At 36.4% G+C, this 25839-nt stretch overlaps 1 protein-coding gene across 1 annotated transcript in view; it reads left to right on the forward strand.

Moving 5' to 3' along the window:
- LOC144440788 (target of rapamycin complex 2 subunit MAPKAP1-like) overlaps nucleotides 1-25553 on the forward strand; it is a 61486-nt gene extending 35933 nt beyond the window's left edge. Inside the window, exons 7-10 of the mRNA XM_078130177.1 lie at nucleotides 15725-15832; nucleotides 17485-17625; nucleotides 18770-18904; nucleotides 22736-25553. Coding sequence (XP_077986303.1) covers nucleotides 15725-15832; nucleotides 17485-17625; nucleotides 18770-18904; nucleotides 22736-22920 — 569 coding nt within the window. The 3' untranslated portion in view covers nucleotides 22921-25553. The remainder of the gene's footprint in view (nucleotides 1-15724; nucleotides 15833-17484; nucleotides 17626-18769; nucleotides 18905-22735) is intronic.
- The last annotated feature ends 286 nt before the right edge of the window (nucleotides 25554-25839 follow it).

Raw genomic sequence — 25839 nt, forward strand, 5'->3', positions numbered from 1 at the left:
ATCACTCCTTTTGTTCGCTGTAATGCCATACAGGTTATTAAATATAGTGCCTAAGAATGATTTATTGGCTAATCCATCGTAATTTCCTCTCTGAAAATGATAGACTCCTTTCAGTGTCGAATAATAGAAGAAAGAGCTAGTTTACAGAGATCGCAAAAAAAAAAAAAAACCATTCGGTGCTCCATTCACTGCGTCATGCAAAAAAAAAAAAGCTTTCAATGTTCCAAAGTACTCAGTCAGATGTCGGTGTATAGGAAACTGCTTTTACGACCAAAATAGTCCTTTGTGTGTGGTAACAGCAGAACAAGAAACGCATTAGAATATGAAAAATGATTGACCATTACAAATGTAATTATCTGCCATAAATCAAACAGATCTTTCTTAATCACAGCAAATATTAAGTGATTCTAGGCTTGCTTATAGAAAAACGATCTCATAATTCTTAGTACCAGATTCGGAATTTATGAGCGTTGTAGCGACAGAAAGAGGACTTAAGTAACCTTTAATAACCTTATGAACTGTTATTAACAGTTCCATCAGTAATATTTCACTCTCTGCACAGTAAATAGCCTACAAACGTACAAAATTGAATTAAAATCTATATGCTTTATTTCCTAAGCTAAGCCGAATGCGTCGTGTTTCATTTCACTCGCTACAAACAAAACAGTGTATTATTTTGAGAAAAAATATGACTCACTAGAAATTGTATGATACAAAATTAAACCTCGAGGTACGTTCAAGGGCATGGTATTTGCATAATAATGTAATATTTATGCAAATTTCCTCACTATTGTGTTGGTTTTTTTTTTCAAAACTTAACCTTCAATTATGACGTTTTTCAAATGCAGGTTTGTTGAGGAAATAAAGGATACAGTATTTTCATATAATTATTTCTTTGTAAAAAAGATCAGAGCTAAATATTTATATAAATTGACATCAATAATTTGTCGTACTATTATTAAAAATAACTTTCAGTTTTGACATTTCACAAATGCAGGTATGTTCAGGAAATAAAGGTAGCAATGGAGAATATAATGTTTATGGTTCCAAGAATCAATAGGACAGTACAATATAGTTACTTTGGAATGGTAAATTGGAAATGAATTCAACGTTTCGATCCGTCTACTACAGACCTTGATTACGCAATGATTTAATTTTTCAATGTTAATGTTTCTCTCTGAACTGGTGGAATAATATGACAGATCAAAACGTCGCATTCGTTTTCAATTTACCGTTCCAAAGTAACTATATTGTACTGTTCAAAGTGTTTGTTTTCATGTCAGTTCTTTGTAAACTAGATCAAAGCTTTATTGAATTACTTTTGAAGAATATTTGATGTTGATGATATTTTACAAGTTAGGGTACATGAATATGATTCAGAACAAAATATATTTGAATTTCAAAAATACGACCAATAGTTATAAACTTTAGAAAGAGTGAAAATGTAAATGCAGTCAATAGTGCAAGGATAAGTTACTTGCATATTAGTTATGTTTTAAGGCTTTAAAAAATTATGTGGTTCCGATTATGCTCAATTTTAGAATAGGTGGGGTAGGTAGATTTTATTTTTATTTTTTATTTATTTATTTATTTATTTTTTTATTTTTTTTTTTTTTTCAATGTGTGAGTGTCTACTTCAGGTAGTTATGTTTTCCATATAGTCTCTGTGTTATTGGTTTCTTCCCATTAGTTGTACAGCCATTACAGATTGGAAGAATAGTTTTATATTGTCTTTTTAAGTTGATCCAGTTTCCGCATCCATTATTTCTCGCAAGACTTCACAATTTTCGGGATTTTATTATCTTTTTCTCAAATAAGTATCAGAAAGTTTAGGGTCAGCAATGAAAAACTAGGTGGTGGTCGGGTAACTGGAACCAAACAGTTTTTTTTAGGCCTTACTATGATTTTAGAATAATATGAAATGAAAAAATTTTCAAGTCGGAAATGTGTGATATTGTGTGCTTTGAAATCAGTTGAATGTGTATTTACAATGTAGGTTTAAGTAAAGACATTTACAAATTTTATAAAAAGTGTGAAATTCACCCCAGATGTATGGTCAAAGATTCAAGAATATGTCACTTTTGAAATTTTTACAAATGATGAAAATTAACATCAAAGATTCAAGAATACGTCTCTTGTATACTAATGAGTTAGATGTATTTAGAACAGTTCTAAAAAAAATTCTGAAAAATTCTGAAAATTAACATTAAAAACAGGTCAAAGTGTCAAGGATACATTACTTGCATAATAATTAGTTGCGTATTTAGAATATGTAAATAAGCCCTTAAAAAAATTCAAGGTCCCAATATTTACATATTGAAATTAGTCGCATACCAAACTACTACTACTAGTAGTTTGGGAAATATGACCTCTAGTGGTGAAATGTTTTTTTTAATGCATAATTGAAATAAAATAGATCATACGATAATTTTATAAATATGACCTTCAATTGTGAAATGTAACCAAAAACTGAATACAAAGGTCAGCCGTGTCAAGGCTGTATAATTTGCATATTAAAACACCCTTTTTCAAAATATTCCAGCGTTGATTTGACAATACTGTTGGATACTATATTTTCAAGGAATTTAATTTTCATTTCAAAAAAATAAAGTGCCCTTATAATCCAAAGTCCTGATCTAATTTTCACTGAGAAGGTATGCAGCATTATTGCATGGTAGCCGTTGACTGGTATATACACTGGAAGTTTATATAACCCCCCCCCACACACACACACACACACACATGCATATACACACATGCATGCATGCACACTTAGGTGTTATTCCCCAATATTTTACTGGGTTCAGCCAAGGAAAATATGAGTGACCTAAGGGGCCTTTGTCACTACGTGTCCCTAGATGAGTAGTAACAACCCTTTAGATCATTAGAGTATTATCTGGCTGAGTGAAGAAAACTATTGAAGAGTAACATAATTATACCAGCACCAGTAATAATAATATCAAAGAAATATTGGGAAGTAATATAATTTTGAATGTTTTGACTCATATTTCAAATACAACAGAATCAGTGACATGGATATCTGTTGTAGTGACATAGATGCACATGCGTGATATAAAGTGACCAGAGTATATATTCCATATTTTTTTGCTCAACTTGGCTTGTGCATGGTATAAACGCTTAAATGTATCCCTTCTCCCTACATACACACATGTACATGAACACGCACATACACATCTTTAACTCACCACACCCATCCACCTACCCAGTGCACATACATGTTCCCTCCCACACATTCACTTTGATAAGACCCACCTTTTTTGCAGTAAAGGCACTATTTTAAAGAAGCTCGATGTTTATAAAATTGTTGGACTTCATCCCAAAAAGTGAATTAAAACAAACCCAAAGTCATATATAATAATAATTATTAGTGATGTTGATTTTTATATAGCGCTTTCCAACTTTTGTGTTCAAAGCACTTTACAATTTTTACCCCTGGCATGGATCTATATCAGGACAACAGCCCTTTATACTTCTTCAACTCCCTGGGGAGCATACAATCCATTGCAGCCTCTATAAGAACATAGGATTAAAGCATTTACATTGCAACCTTTATCCTACCAGGTCCCCAATTATACAGCTGGGTTGACTGAGGCACAATCATGCATGGTTCAAATCTTGCCTTGTTGAGGACTGTCACCAGTCAGAAATAAATGGCAGCGATGGGGGGGGGGGGGGGGGGGGGGGGGGGGGGGGGCTCAAACTTTCAACCTGCATATTTCAAAGCCAGTCGCTCTAACCATTTGCCAATCGTGACTCCACAAGTCAGGCTAACAATATCAACCCAACAGATCTGTCTATTGGGTTAGGGAATATAGTGATACAGCATACTCGCTATAAATACATCTTTAAATTGACATTGTAGAATCAACCAGAACTTCACAGGATATTTATTCAATTCTCTGGAACATAATTTATCCACCCTTCATTAAGTCACTAATCCCCCCTAGCTGAATTATGAGAACAGAAAATATTTATACAATGTTTCTTTTTCTGTGCATTTTGTGATTACATAGGGTCCAACCTTGTGTCTATATTTACCAACTTAGTGACATCATCAATTTCATATGCAAGTTCTACATCAGTGGTTTTGTGATGCTCAAAACGAGCCAAAAATGTTCAAAATTGCCTTTATTTTTTCCTCTATTACATGAATTATTCTCACACAGATATAATTATATTGTTCCCCCAGTATTTTTCCTATTTAGTCAGAAAATACTCCTTAACTAAGTGTTATGTCTGTACTCTTCTTTGACTTGTAATGAAAAGGCCCCTTAGGCCACTCATATTTCCCATGACTTGTCAGGACTAAGAAACATATTGGGGTACCAGTATGATGTCTAATTATTTGGTAACTTATTAAACTCAACTCAGTTTTTTTTTCTATTCTAGTTCTCAGAGATCCTCTCAGATCACATGTTCACTTTTAGTTTGACATTAATATATACCTCAGAACTATTCATACTTTGACTTAATGTACTTTGTATGATCATTGGAATAATAATAATAATGTTAGTTTTTATATAGCGCTTTCCCACCCTGTGCTCAAAGCGCTTTACAATTATTACCCCTGGCATGAATCTATACCACCACAACAGCCCTCTACTTCAACGCTCTGGGGAGCATACAATCCATCGCAGCCTCGATAAGAACACATAGGATTAAAGCATTCACATTGCAACCTCTATCCTACCAGGTCCCCCAATTATACAGCTGGGTTGACCAAGACACAGTCATGATTCAAATCTTTACCCAAGTACTTTACCCGTTCAGAAAGAAATGTCAGCGACGGAGCTCAAACCTGTAACATACCGATTCCAAGCTGGCCACTCTAACCACTCGCCCATCATGACTCCGTTATCACAAAGCAATTACGCATATACTAGCTTTTTGGTAAATAATACAGCAATACCATAATAGTCATTTATAAGTGACATCCACAATGACAGTTATATGGCTAGAACATGGTATATTAAATCTAATGTTTTTGTATTTTCTGGAGTCAGGGGAGATTACGATATTCATCCCTACCATTAAGGTAGAAACGGCCTTAGGGAGTCATTTGGTAATACTCTACATGGATATATACTTTGTATTTTTTTGTTAGCTTTGCTGCATGAAAGCAGGTGTGTACCATTATACCACCAGTGTGCCCTCTAAGCCAATCTGACACGCCACTGACGCACACAATTTCTAGTGACGCACCAAAATTCGATGTTCCCCTATCTCTTACTATGTGGTGACTCGCAAGAAATGCCAGTTTTTATCATTTTGACTCACAACAACAACAAAAATGAGGCCATCGTTAGAGGGCATAATAAAATGCACAAGCCAAGTTGAACAAAAAAATATGGAATATATACTCTGGTCGTTCTTCTTCACAACAACATGAGTCTATCATGACTACACACGTCTATATCACTGGTTCTGCTGTATTCGAAATTCAAGATAAAACGTTCAAAATTGCCATTACTTTCCCCGATTTTCTTTGATATTACTGGTGCTGGTATAGTTATGTTATTCTCCAATATTTTTCTTCATTCAGCCGGAAAATACTCATGACCTAAGGGAAATTGATAATACAGCGCCCTCACTCAAATTGGGGGTATGATCACCTCATTGTACAATTTCTTAAGAGATTTGTCCCTTGGTATTCTGTAGAAGTGTAAATTAGGGGGATGTTTTTTGTATTGTTCAGACATCAAGGAAAGCAGCAGTGCTCTATGATTAACCAAGTAACCTATACCATGTATACCCCCAAGGTACACACAGACAGGAAGTAGAGCACCACCATGCCAAATTTTTATAAAGACCTATTCATTAAGATTGTCAGACTAATTTCAAATACTAACTTTTGTAACAGAATGTTTGCGCGACATCTATAAACAACTAATTTTTTGTTACTTCATGACTATGGTCAATAATAAACTATACCCTAGTGAATTATGAATACAGTTAGTTGAGTCAGGAAAAATTCTCTGGAAATAAATTGTTTTCAATACGAAGTAGAAAAAAAGTCATTCAAATGTAATCAGTTCTTATCATAATATCACATGACAAAGACTCCAGGAAGGTTTATATTGACATGTATAATTCAATAACTCAATGAGGCACTTTTGTCTCCCCCTACCTCAATCCAATGCAACCACCCCTCCCCCTCACTATCTACACACACCATCGTTCTTTGATCAATCATGTACCATAAGTACCTGGGTTTACTTTCTTTACTGTAAACTAAGTGCTACAGCCTATGCTTAAAATATGCACTATCCATTCACATCTCAACCCAGCTGCCCCCACCCTATGCACCTTCACCAGCACACACCCCCCCCTCCCATCAACACCAACACCACCCACCTACATACCTCATCCATCCATTGATTCATCTTGTATAATAATTAACATATGTACTTTCATTGTGGCCAATTAAATGATACATTAACATATCTAAAAATGGGTACTTCCGTCTTCCCCTATCTCTATCCAGATCCCAGCCCACCCACCCACAGCCCTGACTTTCACACAACCCACCCACAGCCCTGACTTTCACACAACCCACCCCCAGCCCTGACTTTCACACAACCCACCCCCAGCCCTGACCTTCACACAACCCACCCACAGCCCTGACTTTCACACAACCCACCCCCAGCCCTGACTTTCACACAACCCACCCACAGCCCTGACTTTCACACAACCCACCCACAGCCCTGACTTTCACACAACCCACCCCCAGCCCTGACTTTCACACAACCCACCCACAGCCCTGACCTTCACACAACCCACCCACAGCCCTGACTTTCACACGACCCACCCACAGCCCTGACTTTCACACAACCAACCCACAGCCCTGACTTTCACACAACCCACCCCCAGCCCTGACTTTCACACAACCCACCCACAGCCCTGACTTTCACACAACCAACCCACAGCCCTGACTTTCACACAACCAACCCACAGCCCTGACCTTCACACAACCCACCCACAGCCCTGACTTTCACACAACCAACCCACAGCCCTGACTTTCACACTACCCACCCACAGCCCTGACTTTCACACAACCCACCCACAGCCCTGACTTTCACACAACCCACCTACAGCCCTGACTTTCACACAACCCACCTACAGCCCTGACTTTCACACAGCCCTGACCTTCACACAACCCACCCACAGCCCTGACTTTCACACAACCCACCCACAGCCCTGACTTTCACACAACCCACCCCCAGCCCTGACCTTCACACAACCCACCCACAGCCCTGACTTTCACACAACCCACCTACAGCCCTGACTTTCACACAACCTACCCCCAGCCCTGACCTTCACACAACCCACCCACAGCCCTGACTTTCACACAACCCACCCCCAGCCCTGACCTTCACACAACCCACCCCCAGCCCTGACCTTCACACAACCCACCCACAGCCCTGACTTTCACACAACCCACCCACAGCCCTGACTTTCACACAACCCACCTACAGCCCTGACTTTCACACAACCCACCTACAGCCCTGACTTTCACACAGCCCTGAATTTCACACAACCCACCCACAGCCCTGACTTTCACACAACCCACCCACAGCCCTGAATTTCACACAACCCACCCACAGCCCTGAATTTCACACAACCCACCTACAGCCCTGACTTTCACACAACCCACCTACAGCCCTGACTTTCACACAGCCCTGACCTTCACACAACCCACCCACAGCCCTGACTTTCACACGACCCACCCACAGCCCTGACTTTCACACAACCCACCCACAGCCCTGACTTTCACACAACCCACCTACAGCCCTGACTTTCACACAACCCACCTACAGCCCTGACTTTCACACAGCCCTAAATTTCACACAACCCACCCACAGCCCAGACCTTCACACAACCCACCCACAGCCCTGACTTTCACAGAACCCACCCACAGCCCTCACCTTCACACAACCCACCCACAGCCCTCACCTTCATACAACCCACCCACAGCCCTGACTTTCACACAACCCACCCACAGCCCTGACTTTCACACAACCCACCCACAGCCCTGACTTTCACACAACCCAGACCTTCACACACCCCACCCACAGCCCAGACCTTCACACAACCCACCCACAGCCCTGACCGTCACACAACCCACCCACAGCCCAGACCTTCACACAACCCACCCACAGCCCAGACCTTCACACAACCCACCCACAGCCCTGACCGTCACACAACCCACCCACAGCCCAGACCTTCACACAACCCACCCACAGCCCAGACCTTCACACAACCCACCCACAGCCCTGACCGTCACACAACCCACCCACAGCCCAGACCTTCACACAACCCACCCACAGCCCAGACCTTCACACAACCCACCCACAGCCCTGACCTTCACACAACCCAGCTCCAGACCTGCATTCTCACCTACACACTCATCTATCCTTTGCATCACCATGTACCATACTTACATACTAAGGTTTCCTATCAATGCAGTCAGCTGAGTGGTACAACATATCTAAAAATGAGCACTTTCAATCTCCCCCTATGTCAACCCAGCCCCCCCCCCCACACACACACACACACAACCCAGTTCGCCACACCCACACCCCAACCATGAGCCACCGTGTACCATAATAACCTACATTATGTACTAAGATTTCCTGACTTTGCAGCTAACTGAATTCTACAACCTATATCAAAATGCTTGTTGAGGTCATGGTGTTATATTATCTCATTAAACTCAAAATTTAATACATTCTTGCATAAATTTAAACATGTTACTAAAGCAGTGCCCCTATGAATACAAATATTTTCATCCATTTTGACTTGTTTTGCCCCAAAATAAGACTCAATATTATTTCAGAGTGTTGCCCATCAATTATGAAAAGAATCAAGCCATTTTTTTACAGAATTTGAATTCTATGAGGTACACATGATTTGGTACACCGTCCTTCCCATGGCTGAGTCTAAATTGGTAGTAGCCGTTCGACGAAGCTTTATATGGTCGATAAATCGTCTCATTTTTACATCATGAAAATTACATTTTTGATTTTTGAGTAGTAATTTGGAATCAATTAGAGGAATTGAAAACAAAAAAAAGGTAGATTTTACCCTTAGATTTGATGATGTACTGTTGATGGCAATGATTGCTGTGATTACAGGAAACGTTGCCTAGATATTCATCATGTATTTTATGATGTCAGGCCATACATATAGAATTTTACGTTTACCCAAACATTTGATATTACTTTTGTGTTTGAAGTTGTGCAGTGATTATCGTTTGTTTCTTACCATATGATATAAGTGTGCGATGGTAAAAAAAAAAAGTGAATTCGGATCAATGTTTGTTATCGTACAGGAAAAGTGAGAAATAGAAGCAGAAAAAAAGGTTTGGAAAGGACGAAACAGTTTTGAAAGGGTATAGACACAGTATTTGTAGGCTAAAGTCATCTCAGTGTCAAACAGTGTTATTGTTTGTATATGTCCTTTGTACAGTTGATTGCCAGTAGATACAACAAAGTATGCAATGTACAACTGAACACAAAAAAGTGTGCTAGGTACATCAATTGCAAAACATGCCGATGGAAAGATGCTTCCTATTCGTGAAAAAATAGATTTTTTTTTTTACTACAAACTGCCCTGGGTTGTTTAGTATGTAAGAGTAGTAGATGATAGTAGTTGTTTTAACTCTCCTGTGCACTACAGCAGAAATTGTTCAGCTCTTTGGGCATCATAAAAAAAAGTGGTTTTTATGCTGGTGTAGATTGACAAACATAAAATTAGATTTGTATGGCCTAATTTGTCAAAACCTCGTAATGGTAATGATGACATTACTAGATCAATGGCATTCTAATCTAATATACAAATCTATTATCCATGATTGATTGCGCTGATGTCAGAAAAATTATATGCAATATCACAGTGGTTCTGGTGGAAAGAAAAAAAAAACGATCGTAAAATAGTCCAAGAAAAAAAGCATATCGTACAAAGTATCACCATAGTTTGTTTACACTTTCAATGCTTATCTTTTTTAAATACCATTTAGTAAGTAAAGATATCTGTACATTTTAACCCCAGTAGCTATTTCCATTTCAAATTTGTGTAAAAAGTTTACTCAAGAGTTGTAAGATGTTTTACACAGTGCATGATCTGATGCGTGACGTCAGAGAATATTCATAGCATACAATTTGCACACACACAGCAATAATGATCAATGAGTATTCCTCATTGATAAAACATTAGCATAAAATTTGCATACACAATACTGGGTCAGTGAATCTCTGCCATTAATAAACATTAGCATAAAATTTGCATACACAATACTGGGTCAATGAATCTCTCTCATTGATAAAATATTAGCATAAAATTTGCATACACAACACTGGGTCAGTGAATCTTTGCCATTAAAAAACATTAGCATAAAATTTGCATACACAATACTGGGTCAATGAATCTCTCTCATTGATAAAACATTAGCATATAATTTGCATACATAATACTGGGTCACTGGCAAGCTGAATGGATTGTTCTGAGATTTTCTGCATACACCATGATAAAGATTTTTCTCAATCTGTTAAAGTAATTTTTATATGTATTTTCAAGTATCAAATTATGACAACGTGACAATGATAGAAGTAAAACCTGATAGCTAACAGACACCTTTCAATTATGGATTGATGTTCCATCACACAGGTGCTCGTGAAGTTGCTTATAGAGTGAGTTACCGAGTAGTGAGCTATTGTAAGTATACGTAGTTCACTGTTCGGTCTGACAACCACACTTTCATAGTTCACTATAATATAGCAAATTCACAAGCACCTGTGTTCCAGCCTTCTGTGATTAGCCATAACCCATGATAAGTAACTGTAATTATGAACCCCATCAACTATAATTTGGTACCCTGACATCATTCAGGTTTCTGTCTGACCACAGTTCTTGTTATAAAAACCATTCTGAACTTGCATTGTAATTTACAGCAATACAAAGGTACAAAAGCTGTGCAGGATCAGCAGGGGGGTTTTTAGTAATTGCAGATAGTGGTTGATGGGACAGGTATTCATACAATGAAAATTTAGAGCCGTGAAAAACTTGACACATGGCATTGTGAGATACACAATCATCGGCACAGCATGCAACGTTGCTTTAACTTTTCAGCTGCAGGAACTAAAAGTAACATTCTGTAGTGTGTTCGGTGTAGCTTCGTCACCGCTTTTAGACACTGAAATTAACATAAAACCAGCGCTGATAATATTCCCTCTATTGTTAAAACAAAACCTGTGGTTTGGGTCAAAATGATAAAAACAGGCATGTCATCATATTAATAAGAGATAAGGGAGCCCCAAATTTTGGTGTCTCACAAAATAATTACAGAGTGATAGTAGTGTGTCAAATTGGGTTACTGGGTATGTAAATTGACCATGGCTTGATTTAATACTGCATTGATGTCGGCACAACACCAATGCCAGATGAGTCAACAAGGCTCTTGTGTTTGGTTAGTATAACTCCAACCTACTCTTGCCAACTAAGATGTTAAAACTCACGTTCCAGTAGGGCTGGATCAAACAAGACACTCAATCTGATTAAAATCTTGAGTACCCGCAATCTGATTAAAATCTTATAACAAGATTAGATTCGCATTTCGTATGACTACAAAGATTTTTATTTGCATACTTTTGAGTGTATTTGTCTTCATTGTGGATACCCAACCAGTATGTCCTCTAAAGCTACCATTTAATGCACCACTGTCACACAACAATTTATTGTAACCAGCAAAAAATTTGCTGTTACATGTACCTTACCCCTTACTACATGTGTATGTGATGGCAAGTGTGTCGTCTACTGTAAATTGATTCACCACTGTCACACAGCAATTTATTGCGGCCTGCCAAAATGTGGTGTTCCCCTAGTACTATGTGGTGACACATCCTCTATATATGCCATTTGATTGCACCACTGTCACGCGACAATTTCTTATATCCTACCAAAGTTTTGTGTTCCCCTACCCATAACTATGTGATGACAAGTATGTTCGCCATTAAAGTCAGTTGGACGCACCAATGAATCTTGATACAGAGCAGTTTCTGGAGACATAGCAAAACCCGGTTTCCTCCTCTCCTTTGCTAAGTGTTGCCTCACAAGAAAACATACTTTATCACACACCCATAATATAAATTGTGTCTTTCTTAGAAGGCACACTATACCCAACACGTCTTTAGATATTATTCCCCAATATTTTCAGTTGCTCAGCCAAGAAAATTATGAGTGATCTGAGGGGCCTTATTATGACTTCAAGCTTAAGACGAGAGTAGTTGATTTTTCAGTTCAAAGATGTGTTGCATCAAACGACATTGCTATTGCTTGGAACCAGCAACAAGTATTTTGCCAAAACACATGATGTATTTTGTATATTGGGGTTGTCGGTGGTCGAGTGGTTAGCTCGTACACCTCTTACCTCTTCAGCCTAGGTTCGAACCCGCCGGGGGTCAGCCGGGATTTGATTTAAAATTTAGCCAGGTCTGTATGTAAGAAGGGTGGTGCTCAGTTTGACCCAGCTGAACAATGTAGGGTTTCCCCGGGTACTCCGGTTTCCTCCTGCTTCTTCAACACAAGGGCGCTACTCTTGCGACCATTCAACAAATTTCTGAATTTATTTGGACGAATAAAGATTAGTATTATTATTATTTTCTAGGCTTCGTGAAATACAGTTTGAAAATCACCTTCATCACTATGTTGAGCAGACATCATTCTGCCTCAGTGGTATTAATTTTGATTTATAAAGTTATCATGTACTCTTCAATTCCAGAGTTCAGTCCATACCACCGTAATACTTTAACGAATAGATTTAATATGATGATAATTATGATAGTGAATCCTCTGAGTTGGTATCAAATAAGTTATTATTCTGTTCAACACTCTGAGATAAAACATTTATTTTAATACAAAAAATTACTAATGGAGTACTAAATGTGTGAGATCGTGCTCTATGATATAATATATTATATTAAATCAACAATATGGTTGGTATCATGTAAATTGGAAGTGTTTAGATTTTGGTATTTTTTTTTTACAACTTTCATTTTCAAAATCAAGTTTTGTACAAATTTGACGGTGCAGCATCAAAATATATTTATTTTCTCTTCATTTTCAATTTCCAAAACTTTTGCACAAGTCATGCACACTAACAAAAAAAAGTCACTGCCACAATATTTATAATGTAGTCTGCATATTTGTGAATTTGCATATTCATGATGTATTTTACATATTCAGGATGTCTTGCAATCGTAACCCATAATTTAAATAGCGTACTTGTGTATAAAAAGTCATTCTCTATGTCTATAGCTTATACACAAGTACTACACACTGCTCAAAGAAAGTCACTGACACAATATTTGCATAGTTAATAATAATGGAATCTGCATATTCATGATTAATATGCATACTTAAATTGTTGCATATTCATTATGTAATTTGCATATTCAGAGTATCTTTTGCTGCCTTCAGTTTGAATTAAACTTCATTGTACTCACAAATATCTGCGTTGAGGATGTCAAACTACCCAAAGTGAAATATGAGGTTGTTTTTATAGAGAACTGAAGAGAAGTAGACATAAAATAAATTGAATTAGTCAGAAATTTAATTTGACTTGGATTACAATTGTAGACACAGAAAATATTGAAAGTACCAGCATTGCCAAATAAATGATCTCATTTATTTGACAAAGTACAAGATTAATGGAACAGTTTTAGCTCAAGTTCCGGCCATATTTTTTTTTTGCATTTTCATAATAATTGTATATGTGTTACATTTGCTGGTATTTCAAGTTTGATAGTGATACAGTGCATCAAGGTAGTGGAGTTTTTCCATAGAGACTCAGACACTATTTTATGCAATTATAGAAAATGTGACACAATTTTTGATGGAAACATTTTGGCAGGAAATTTTAGGAATGATTTTGACAGAACTTGACTGTGTATTGATGGGAAAATGTTGCCAAAAAAATATCGATTTTGTTGTGATGCTATTTGTATACTTTTTGTGGAAAAAACTCTAAATGAAATTTTTGGCGGGAAAATATTTGAAACAATTTTTGGTTCAAATTTTTTGAAAATTTTTTTTATGGGAAATTAATTTGAACAATTTTGGACGGGAATTTTTGTAGTGAAAATGTGGAACATTTTTTCCAGTCAAATTTTTGACGTGAGACACTTTTTTTTGTGGGAAGACTGAAAATCTTTGGAGGGAATTTCTTGTTCATAATAAGTGAAATTGAGCTCCAAACATACGTAACCAGCACTTGTGCCGTATACTTGTTTAATTCAACCTAGGTATAAGACACAGTAAGGGGGTTGTCTAATGACATTGTTTATAACTTCCGTGTCTCGGACTGAATTTGTCTGAAATCATAACAATTCAATCGGTTTCATGCATTCTACCGTGTCCTATTCATTTCCTCAACTGTCACATAATGTTTGACACGTCATTGAGTTGATGAAAAGACCAATAAAATGAAATAAAATGTTTCTCGTAGCCTCGGGTGCATATAGAACCGACCTAACCAGGATAATGAGATGGCGAGAGGACAGAAAAATGAGGCTGATAAAAAAGAAAATGAGCGTTTAATGATTATTTCCGTGACTGTGACAAAACCAGACAATGTCATATTGACGTCGATAATTTTCGTTTCTTGATCCTGATGGAGCCAAAGGTTCTTGTGTTCCACATTTTTAGACATTTGTTCATGCATGATTGTCCACCAAATGAAAACAAGTCTGAATTTTCCGATCTTCCGTAAACTAATCGTCCTAATTAGATAACATTTCAGAAGATGTATTTTTTTTCCCTTTTTAACCCCATAAGTTGGGTTATTTTGTGAAACTTTACATAATTATAGTTTAGACCTTAACAGGAAGATTTTAAAATAAGTAAGGTCAATTTGGTCACATTGAACATTTAAACATTTTAGGAAATTTTAGTCATTATTTGCAAATTTTTGCAAATTTTAGTCATTATTTGCAAATTTTTGCAATTTTTAGTCATTATTTGTATTAAGGTATGGTTTATACAATATTTTATCTTTAGTTAATGCTATGTTGTTGATATTCTGTGAATTTTAGATTTCTTTCTCACTTCATAAAACAAAGTTTACAACTTTTATTTTTAAATTCAGCTAGTAATTTCCATCAATTTTATACACTTCAAAACAAAAAAGTACATGAATATTGGAGAGATTTACAATTTCTAGTCAACATGATATTCGATCTAGTTCAAAATTTGACAAGTTTGTTGTTAACTCCCTACCGTTTTTTTTTTTTTATTTCCACTCAGGAAATCTTTCTGATTGCTTGCTTCAAATTTTAACATCAGAATTGGTTTATCTTGAATTTTGAATATACTCGCATCCAATATATATTTTTCTTTCAATTTTATGCAGTAGTTAATGTTATTTACATCTTTGTCAATTCACTACCAACATTCAAGAATCAGAAATACTGCATGATGTAAAATAATTTTATTCTTTTTATGAACCAGCATATCTACTGTCAATCCTTTTGCCATTTTTTCCAATATTTTCACATAACACGTAAATCTGAAAGTCAATTTTGTGTAAAAATAAAAAAAAAAATTTAAAAAGTGAGATGTGAAAATTTTTGATGGAGAAACATAAATTTGTGTTGGGATGGCCTAATAATGGAAGGGTTTGCCAGTTTGTCATTTCCTCTTTCTGTTGCAGGCCCAGACTACATATTAGAAAAACAGAGTCGGCCAGGTGTCACTGTCAACTTGGAAAGTACGTTGGATAGTCAGGATACCATGGAATTCTGTCTTGTCAGGGAAAATAGTAAGTCATTTAGATCCTGGAATCAAAGAACTGCTTCCAGAAATTTACTGTGTGAAGGGAATGAAATGAAAAGAGTTAAAGACATCAGAAATAAGATTAGATTAAATAAAGCTAAGTATGCTAACACACCCCTAGTATATAGCCCCATCTACATACATACATATTACTTACATTGCACACACACACACACACACGCATATGCATGCATGCACACACACACATATATATACATATCTACATACACATATACACAAGTACAGACATCCATCTGCACACACACAAACACACACGTACGTACGTACGTACGTACGTACGTATGTACGTATGTATGTATGTATGTATGTATGTAGAATGACAGACTATGCCCCTTAAAGAGTTGCCATAGTAATGGTTAGTAAATCATACATAACTCCTAACACACACACACACACACACACACATACATACATACATACATACATACATACATACATACATACATACATACATACATACATACATACTGACATACTGACATACTGACATACTGACATACATACTGACATACTGACATACACATATCCATCCCATCCACAAACATGTACACAGGTACAAACACATGTACACTCACTAATACCCTCATACAATCACCCTCAAAAATACACACAACAATGGCAACCACACATACTCACCAATTTTCAGCACCAGTAAAGTCAGAACAATAATGACACTGGCACTGTGATTTTCTTCTCAGGATATTTCAAAACCGTGTGAACTGAGCACATGTACTGAACTGTAGCGTCTAAAACAGTGGCAGTAAATTACAAGAAATTGGCTTAAAAGTCCATGTAGCTTGTAGTGATCTGGCCTTACCCTTGTATGTTTTAACTGTCAATAAACAATGACAGTAAAATGTGTATGACAGGAAAATTGTTGACTGCTTGTTTTGTTATTATAATTACATAAGGCCTAAAAAAATAATTGTTGGTTCCAGGTACCCAGCCCCATCTAGTTTTTCACTGTCAACCCTAAACTTTTTTTTATGTATTCAAGAAAAAAAATAATGAAAATCGCAAAAATTATGACGTTTCAAGCGAAATAGTGGTTGCGGAAACTGATATCAACTTAAAATGACAATATAAAACTATTCTTCCAATCTGTAATGGCTGTACATCTGATAGGAAGAAGTAAACAACACAGAGACCATTTGGAAAACAATGGAAAACCTGAACTAGACACTCACACATGAAAAAAATATATAATAAAATAAAATAAAAATCTACCTACCCTACCTATTCTAAAATTGAGCGTAATCGGAACCACACAATTTTTTTTGTTATTAGGCCTTAACACAAGAAACAGTGAAAACAAATTTAACAGGAGTTGCCAAGCAAGGCCCATACATCACTTCCGCCTGAAATTGTTCCAATTTATCTTGTTTTAACATCCAACTTTTAATTAAACATAAAGTAAATTCACCTGGTAACCTTTCCCTTGAAAACAAAAAAATTGATAGCTACTCATATTTTATTCAATGAAATTCAGACACCGATCATAAAATATGCATAGGTGATATTTCAATGAGCACAGCTCACTGCAAATCAAATGAAGTGCACAGAAGACCTGACCTTTAACCTCTGACCTTTGTTCTTGTTGTTGTTGTTTTTTGTAAGGTATGCGGAATGATGTCATCCAGAATACCTCAGAAGGGGAGTTTGATTTGAGAAGTGCATCGTTTCTTGTAGGATATCAATATAAATCTTACAGAGTTTATATGTTACATAAATTTAAGACCAATACTGAAGTACAGTTAGGTGAGCTTTTTTTCTTGTTTATTTTTTTTATCCTCAATACTTGATATTGTAGATGAAATCTGCTATTTCATTCACCCTTTTATGTACGTTCCTTCCCTCACTCCTACATCCGTACCTTTGTTTTGAGAGATTACTGTGAAAAGTTTTGTCACATATTCCTTGTCCAAGTAAAAATGTGCTGTATTGCTCCCCCTTCCCCCCCCCCCCCCCGAGTGGGAGACAGACCAACTGACTGGTTTGACAGACAGACAGATACTAGACAGATAGACAGACAGACAGACAAGACAGACAGACACAGACAGACAGACAGACAGGACAGACAGACACAAGCACAGACAGACAGACAGACAGACACAGACAGACAGACAGACAGACAGACACAAGCACGGACAGACAGACAGACAGACAGCAAAAACAAGTAACTGGTTTACTAAGACAAACAGACTGACTGACTGACTGACTGACTGACTGACTGACTGGCTGACTGACTGACTGACTGACTGACTGACTGACTGACCAACCAATGAATTTACTATGTGACACACTGACCAAGTGATTGGTTAATCAAATGACAGAGAGACAGGGAGACCAAGTCACTGGCTTACCTAGATAAACAGACAGACAGACAGACAGACAGACAGACAAACTTATGAATTTACCACATGACAGACAGTGCATGCTGACTCATTTGTCAAAGGACAGACAGACAAACTGACATACCAACAGATAACTTTACATTTACAAGTGACTGGTGTATCAAATGACAGACAAACAGACAAACAACAGACAGACAGACAGACAGACAGACAGACTATAAATGGGTTTACCAAAACAAACAGACAGAAAGGGCCAAACATCAGCAGCATTATTTTAGTGTCAGCTGATAATTTCTAGGTCAACTTTTTCATTCAGCCATCAACTAAAATATATCATAATATCCCAAAGTGTGAAGATACTGAGCTGATATGTTGTATATGATTCTCTCAAATATTAGCTTCATGACCATATTCCTGGCGGGGGAAAAAATTGAACACACATATCACTGTTAAACCCAATAATTGAACTGAAATATTATCAAAACAGATTATTACCAAAAATTAATTGTCAATAATCATAATTTTGTGCTTGCATCAATCTAATCCAGGTATATCAGGCGACAAGGTGGAGATCGATCCAGTGTCACAACAAAAATCAACCAAATTCTGGAGTCGACAGAAAGCTGTGTCGTACGAAGTCGAGAACATTGCGTCATGCGATATTGTTGATGAACGACACACAGGTAAGATTTGACAGGAGATTTGGCACACAGATTTTAATGTTCAGAGATAATACAATCATTATATTACATCACTGTCATTGGCGAGACCTAGCAAAGGAGACATTTGAATTACAACTTTTTCTCTGTTTTTTTTTCGCTATAACAAATCTGATAGTAATGAAAATTTCGACTCAAGGAGCTAAAAAAATCCTTAGAAGCAAATGCTAAATTTTTGTTGACATCTCATCCGCATCATCAGGGATATACTACAATGGTCATTGTCACGTGTCTGAGACTAATTTGGGGTTTACTTCCAAGAAACTTTTCGACTCCGCAAGTACAAATTGTCATTACTATGAACCTAAAATCCATGCGCATTCAGTCTGGCAACATATGTGATAGTTTACGGTTGTGTACAGAAACATTCTGGGTTTATTTAAGATTCTTCGTGTACGAGCGTTCATTATGGGTGTATTGTTTTGTTAAAGTGGCTTCATGTATGGACGAGGATTGGGTATTTATTTTTATCATTTATAAAACATTTTTATTATGGCTTCCTACTTGCAAAATCAGGGTGAAATAACATTCACCAAGTCCTTGTTTGTAACTCAATACATTGCAAAAAACTAAACAATCTGTAATAAAAATAAAATGTTTGTTATTGTACGTACAATCACAAAGATTTTGCACATTTATTAATCTTTTCCAGTGTATTGAGTTACAAACACAGACTTGGTCATTATTGTTTCATATAGATTTTGCAAGAAGGAAGCCATGATAAAAATGTTTTTAGAAATTAAAAATCCAAAATAAATACCCAGTCATCATCAACATGGCCACTTTAAGGGAACCCAGAAAAGTCATTGTCACCAAACTAAAAATTGGCAAATCGATCTTAGAAGAGGTCTGTCGCACAATGGAGCTAGGCATTATGGGACATAAAACAATGTTAGGAGCTTCATATCTCTTTGCAATAATGGCCACATAGGGACAGTAATTGTATGGTTCATACATATCTTCTGAAAAAATTCTGGAATTTCAAACCACTCATTGAGACAGTTTGAAAAATTTATGAAACTGTAGGCCATTATGTATGGCTGTTCCCGCTCATCAGAAGTCAAATGTAGTCTGTCAGCGTCATGTACGACAAAATATTACAAGAAAATTACACACCATTTATATATATTTGTCGTAATTACCAACCCAAATATAACCTGGTCATCCCTACTGTTGTAATAATTTGGATCATTCCTGTTGTTTTGTTAGCAATGGGTCATACCATTTTAGATACACGGGGCTAGCAGCATCTGAATCAATGAAGCGTGGCGTTCTACTGCCATCAACAAAGTGCAACAGTATGAATCATTTTATATGACAACTTGACAATAATTCATGTCATATACGGAAAAATATGGCAGCAGACTCTATTCACATTCATTAATTTGATTTGGCTCCAACTTAACGACATACTGTAATTTGATAACGACCGTCCAAAATATACCGCACCTTCTAACAAACAACTCGAGAGGTGTTCTGTCAACACCGACTACTTCCTACAAAACAATTGTTAATTCACTTTTACCATCATTTTGTAACCAGAGCTTTCACATCTCGCTCACGTCAAATAAATTCTGTAATTTCAATCAGGCAAAGTACACATGAAGTAGTATTTATATAAAATATTTCATTCTGTAAATACATTTATTGATGGTTATCTTTGCTAAAGGAAGTAACCACTAAAACATTTCTGTGGATTTGAATTATTTTGGAGATCGTCGGCTAAAAGTAGGGCATCTGATGTTAACATATTTTACTAATATTTGCTCATTATACTTGTACTTAGGAGTGGTAGAAGTAATTATGATATTTTTGAGTTTATTTGTAGTCAAAATATTTGCATCAAATACATATACAAAAGTTTACAAATAAAACTGCTGAACCGTAATTTTTTCAGCCGGGCACATTTTTATCAAAATATCAGCCATGTGTCATTTATAAATTATGATTCTATTCATCAAATGTCAAAATATATATTTGCAATCTGAGTGATAAATTGATGGACAATTTATCTTTAATTTTGTTCGTTTTGAAAAAAAAAACATGGCTGAGGGATATCATATGATGGAAACCGCTTTTTCCACATGCAATCAGTTAAACGCATATTTTCAAAAAAAAAATTTTAAAAAGCGAATAAAAAAATGCCAACGTTTTGAAAATATGTAGAGCCAAGACAGACATGCTTCCTAAATTTTCAAAATTTTCACACAAAAAATGAAAAATATTTCAAAATTTTCAAAATTTTCAAAAATTTTCAGAATCAAAATTAATATCCTCCTTATGTATTTGAACTACATAATTTTTCTCATTCATGCCAGTATGAATTATGAATAATATTATCTCATTTGTGACTTAAAGATATGCATCAATCACTCAAGATACAAGATAAAGGGTGACACAATAATCATATTTGTAATATAGAACAAACTGATAAAAAGAAATATTTAAAAAAAATCCTGTTTTATTTCAGTAATATTACATGAAATATTTCCATTATTATGTACTTCACAAGGTAATGGTTAGCCAGTTGAAATCTGATTTAGGAGAAATACGGCTCGATTTGTTTACTTTAAACTCTATTTTCCTTCGTTGTTCTGGGATTAATCGGTGTAGAAAGGAGACAATTACTCTTGGAACAACAAAATTGGTAAAAAGAAAAAAAAGTAATCAAGCCGTATTCATCACATTAGATATTATTAATGAGACTTGAAGGTAATGGCTGTCATACGGGTTTAATTTGCTAATTTTGTTTCTGTACTAAATGCAGCTAATTTTTACACAAATATTGGTTCAAAATCCATATATCATGTTTTATGTTGATTCTATATGAAATAATGGTATTCAGAAATGTTGGGTTTTTTTTAAGCAATTCATTCTTTTGCTTATATATTGATTATGATGATAATAATAGTAACATTTGTCAAACACCTTCCACAACGTACGTACAATTTAACGTCAACGAAAATTTTGGGCTATTTTCCATAATTTTCTAAGTTTTTGTAGCAATATTTGATGCTTACAGACAAGTTCACCAAACATCACCAAAACTGTGAATGTTACACATGTGTGTGAGACTACATTATTGATAGATAAAAACAACACTTCAGACTTGACGACTCACTACAATTGAAAATAAAATATCAGTCATTGTCACATTTTACTTCGGTTGTATCAAAGTGTTACATTTATCATTTTTTTGTTTTCATTTGTAATGAGTCGGAACGTCTGGAGTGTTTTCCTTTGATCTATGCATAATATGGTTACTGTATCAAAAGATAAGAAATATACGTCTGGTGTAGCTTGATGCCAGTGTCAAAACAAAAGTCATTTGCATATTAAAAAAAAGTGACTCTCACACTTTTGGTAGTGTCTGGGGAAATTGACCGTAACCAGAACCCGTAGTCAAAACAGAAGTCATTCACACAAAAAATTGATACATGTACTCACAATTTTTGGCAGTCTGGTGAGATTGGCTGTAATTTGGACCCAGAGTCTAAACAAAATTCACTCTCAGAAAAAAGTGACACTGCGACTGTTTCTGCAATGTCTCATAAAATTTATTGTAGTGACTCAAAAAACAAATTCATTCTCGTAAAAAAAAGTAAAATTTTGTTGTTCATCCTGCAATGGTTTCTGTTGCTTCAAATTGAAGTCCACATGTATGATGACTATTTATTATTCAATTGAAAAATTTCAATTCAGTGGAGCGTGAAAACTTGGCCAACCCATCCACTGAATTTAATTACGTCTGTCTCCAGCTCATGTTTACCCCGTCATCACCATATTTCATTTCAGGCAGGTCCGTGTTCCGATTGACTTATTTCGTAGGAAACGATTTCAAGCATCACGACCTGGAAACGGACACAGCCACCGCTAACGAGATCGTAACTAAAATCAATCATATCTTAGAACTTTGCACCAGTTCCATTCGGCGAGAATATACGTCGATGCGGGGAAGAAAAGGCAGCAGGAGACTCTGACGCCCTTTGACCCAGTGATCTGTAAGTGAAGCTGGTCAAGGAAAGGTGCCTGAGGGAAATGATCTCTGGTAATAAAAAAACAAGGGAAATAATTACTTCCGTGGAAATGGAAATTGGCAATTTGAACCTGTCTCGTGAAGAGAAGAGAAAGGAAGACAAATTTACAAGCTTAATTGGGAACAATAGTATCAGGTAGACGACAACCCAGGGAAAGGAATGTACAGACAGACAAACGAACAAAAACTACAATATTATTTTATTTTCAAGGTCTTGTTCAAGTTTAGATCTAAATCTGAGGTCAAAGGTGATTGAAGTTCAATGGTTGGCAGTCTGATGTCGACGTATCATGCTGTGTTTAGTTTGGGTTAGAGGAATTGAACGGCTGCAGCTAAATTTGTACAAATGGGGCTCGGAATCAAGCTCGACAAGTATTTTTTTGCAAAAAGTGATCAAATCTGAAGTTGATAGTGGAACAAGATAAAGAGAAATTCTGTTTTATTCAACTGCTACAATCATTTTCTCTTATTTTTCTCCCCAAGCTCACCCCCCCTATATCTACCTGCTCACCCCCACATCTACATGCAGATTATGAATGTACTGTAGAAGACAATAGAGACATACCAAGGTACTGATAAAATAGGGGTGTATTTTAGTCAAAGTGCATAGTACAACTCAGAATACTGACAAATTCAAACTATATGTCTAACAGAAGTCAGAAAAAAAATTGATGGAGAAAATTAGAGAAACTTGTCTTGTTTTTTTTTAGGCTGACAGATTTTAATGCCATTATGTGATCTTTTCTGTTCAGAGATTTTGTCATCAAAAATTGCGAACAAAGTAGTGAAATCCCAAGATGGGTACAAATTTATTGCAGAAAGAGGAAGTATGAAGACAATCTCCAGGACAATGAATGTTGATAATATTGTTTTGTGTATATTAAGACATTGCAGTATATTACGCTGCACTTGTTCAAGTGTTTGTTTGAATTTTAGTGTTAGAGTTCTGAAGGACATCTGTTTGCAAGAGGAGCACATTGAGCTACTGCTAACAAACAAATAACAAACACACTGCAACACAATGTTTTTGTCCAACCCAGAGTTTACGTGCAGTGCGCTCTATTCTTTAATCTCTGTTTTGATTATAAAACACTGTAGTAAACTGTCTTTGTACCAGTTAGTCTGATATGAAATGTTACTTAAAAAATGGCTTGAATGAATCGGTTCATGGGCTGCTGTCAAATTCGTGCTTTTGGTTTATATGTGTGGGATGTGTTGTATGAAATGGGAATGAATGAAGGAAGGAAGGAAGTGAGGGAGGGAGGGATCAAGCACTGCAGTGAAAGTACTGCCTAGCCCTATATATATATATTTCTGGGATGTGTTGACTTGTCCACAAGACAAATTGTCACGCTTGGCATCCCAGGAGATCCAGTGACACGACCTCCTGCGATATTTATTGCCACAATAAATAAGTGTATTGGACGTTACAACTCATTGCTCGGGGTGTTGTCACAGTATATCCACAGGTCTGACAGCAATGAGAGGAATACCAGGTAGGGGTGACTGTGTAATAGAAGTAATTGCACTGTAGAGACCGCCAATGTCATGATCAATCACGCAACGCCAACCTTTAGGGAAATCGCCCTTTGATAGACTCAGTGCTCATATGATGGGCTTGCACCGACCCTCTACTTTTTAGAAGCTACACATTTCTGGGAGCTACAGAAATTTGAATGTTAATTGGATGACTCTATTGTTTGCTGGGGGAAGGAAGGTCTTGTCCCAAGGGGATGGCATGCCAAGGCGAATATGTATTAATGGTTAGAGACAAACAAATTCTGGTTTGGCTTCCAGGCGGGTCATTTGTTGTTCAGATCAATTCAATATGGGGAGGGAGGGAGAGAGACAGAGACAGAGACAGACAGACAGACAGACAGACAGACAGAGAGGCAGAGAGGGAAGTTGTAAATAGCAAAAGTGAGGAATGAATGTTATTCAAAGTACATGTACTGCTGTTATGGACACCCCTGTTTAATATACTAATGCCTTCAGATCAGTTGAACTCATCATAATTTACATACATGTAGTAGCTTTCTAATATGCATATCTGATGAATTGTATGTCTGAAATATCAGAATTACCCCCACCCCCACACCCCCAGCCCCACATACTTTTCAATCACAGAAAGTAAACATGATGTGGCAATTTGCCATATGGTATGATAAAGCCAAAGCAGAAACTTGAGCTGTTTTCTATTTTTCTTTTTTGCTGAAAAATACAGACTGCTTCTAGAGCAGTGGTGCGAGAGATCGTTTTGATGAATTTTGTTTGTATGATGTGATGGGAACAGAGTTATATAAATTGTACATAGTTGAGCCAATCTGAAAGTTTGGATGGCTGGCATTATTATTTCAACACCAACAAGAAGAAATTGAAAAACTGTTATCACAAACAACACTTACAAATACCACATAACTCACAGTGATATTTTTTTTTACAGCAGAAATTTCATTTATGTGTCCAAAATTTTAGATTATTTACAGTATTATGATGTACCTCATTCTTGGTTGTATTGAAATGTGTTTCATTACTATGGCAACAGTACATGAATTGGATGTACTTCAGTTTTTGAAAGATGAAATATACATGTACATACAAAACTGTATCACTTGTCATTGTGTCAGTGTATGGATGGATAGATAGATGAATGGATGGATGGATATTTTTATGTATATGTGTATGTATTATGTATATGTATGTTTGCATGTGTGTGTGCAAATACCAGTATGTATGTATGTGTGTATGTATGTATGTATGTATACGTATGTGCCTGTGTGTGTGTGTGTGTGTGTGTGTATGTGTGTGTGCATATATGAATGTAAGTTTGTCGGTATATCTATAGATATATGTGTGTGTGTGT

The sequence above is a fragment of the Glandiceps talaboti genome, chromosome 10, assembly GCF_964340395.1.
Source record: "Glandiceps talaboti chromosome 10, keGlaTala1.1, whole genome shotgun sequence".
Lineage (NCBI taxonomy): Eukaryota > Metazoa > Hemichordata > Enteropneusta > Spengelidae > Glandiceps > Glandiceps talaboti.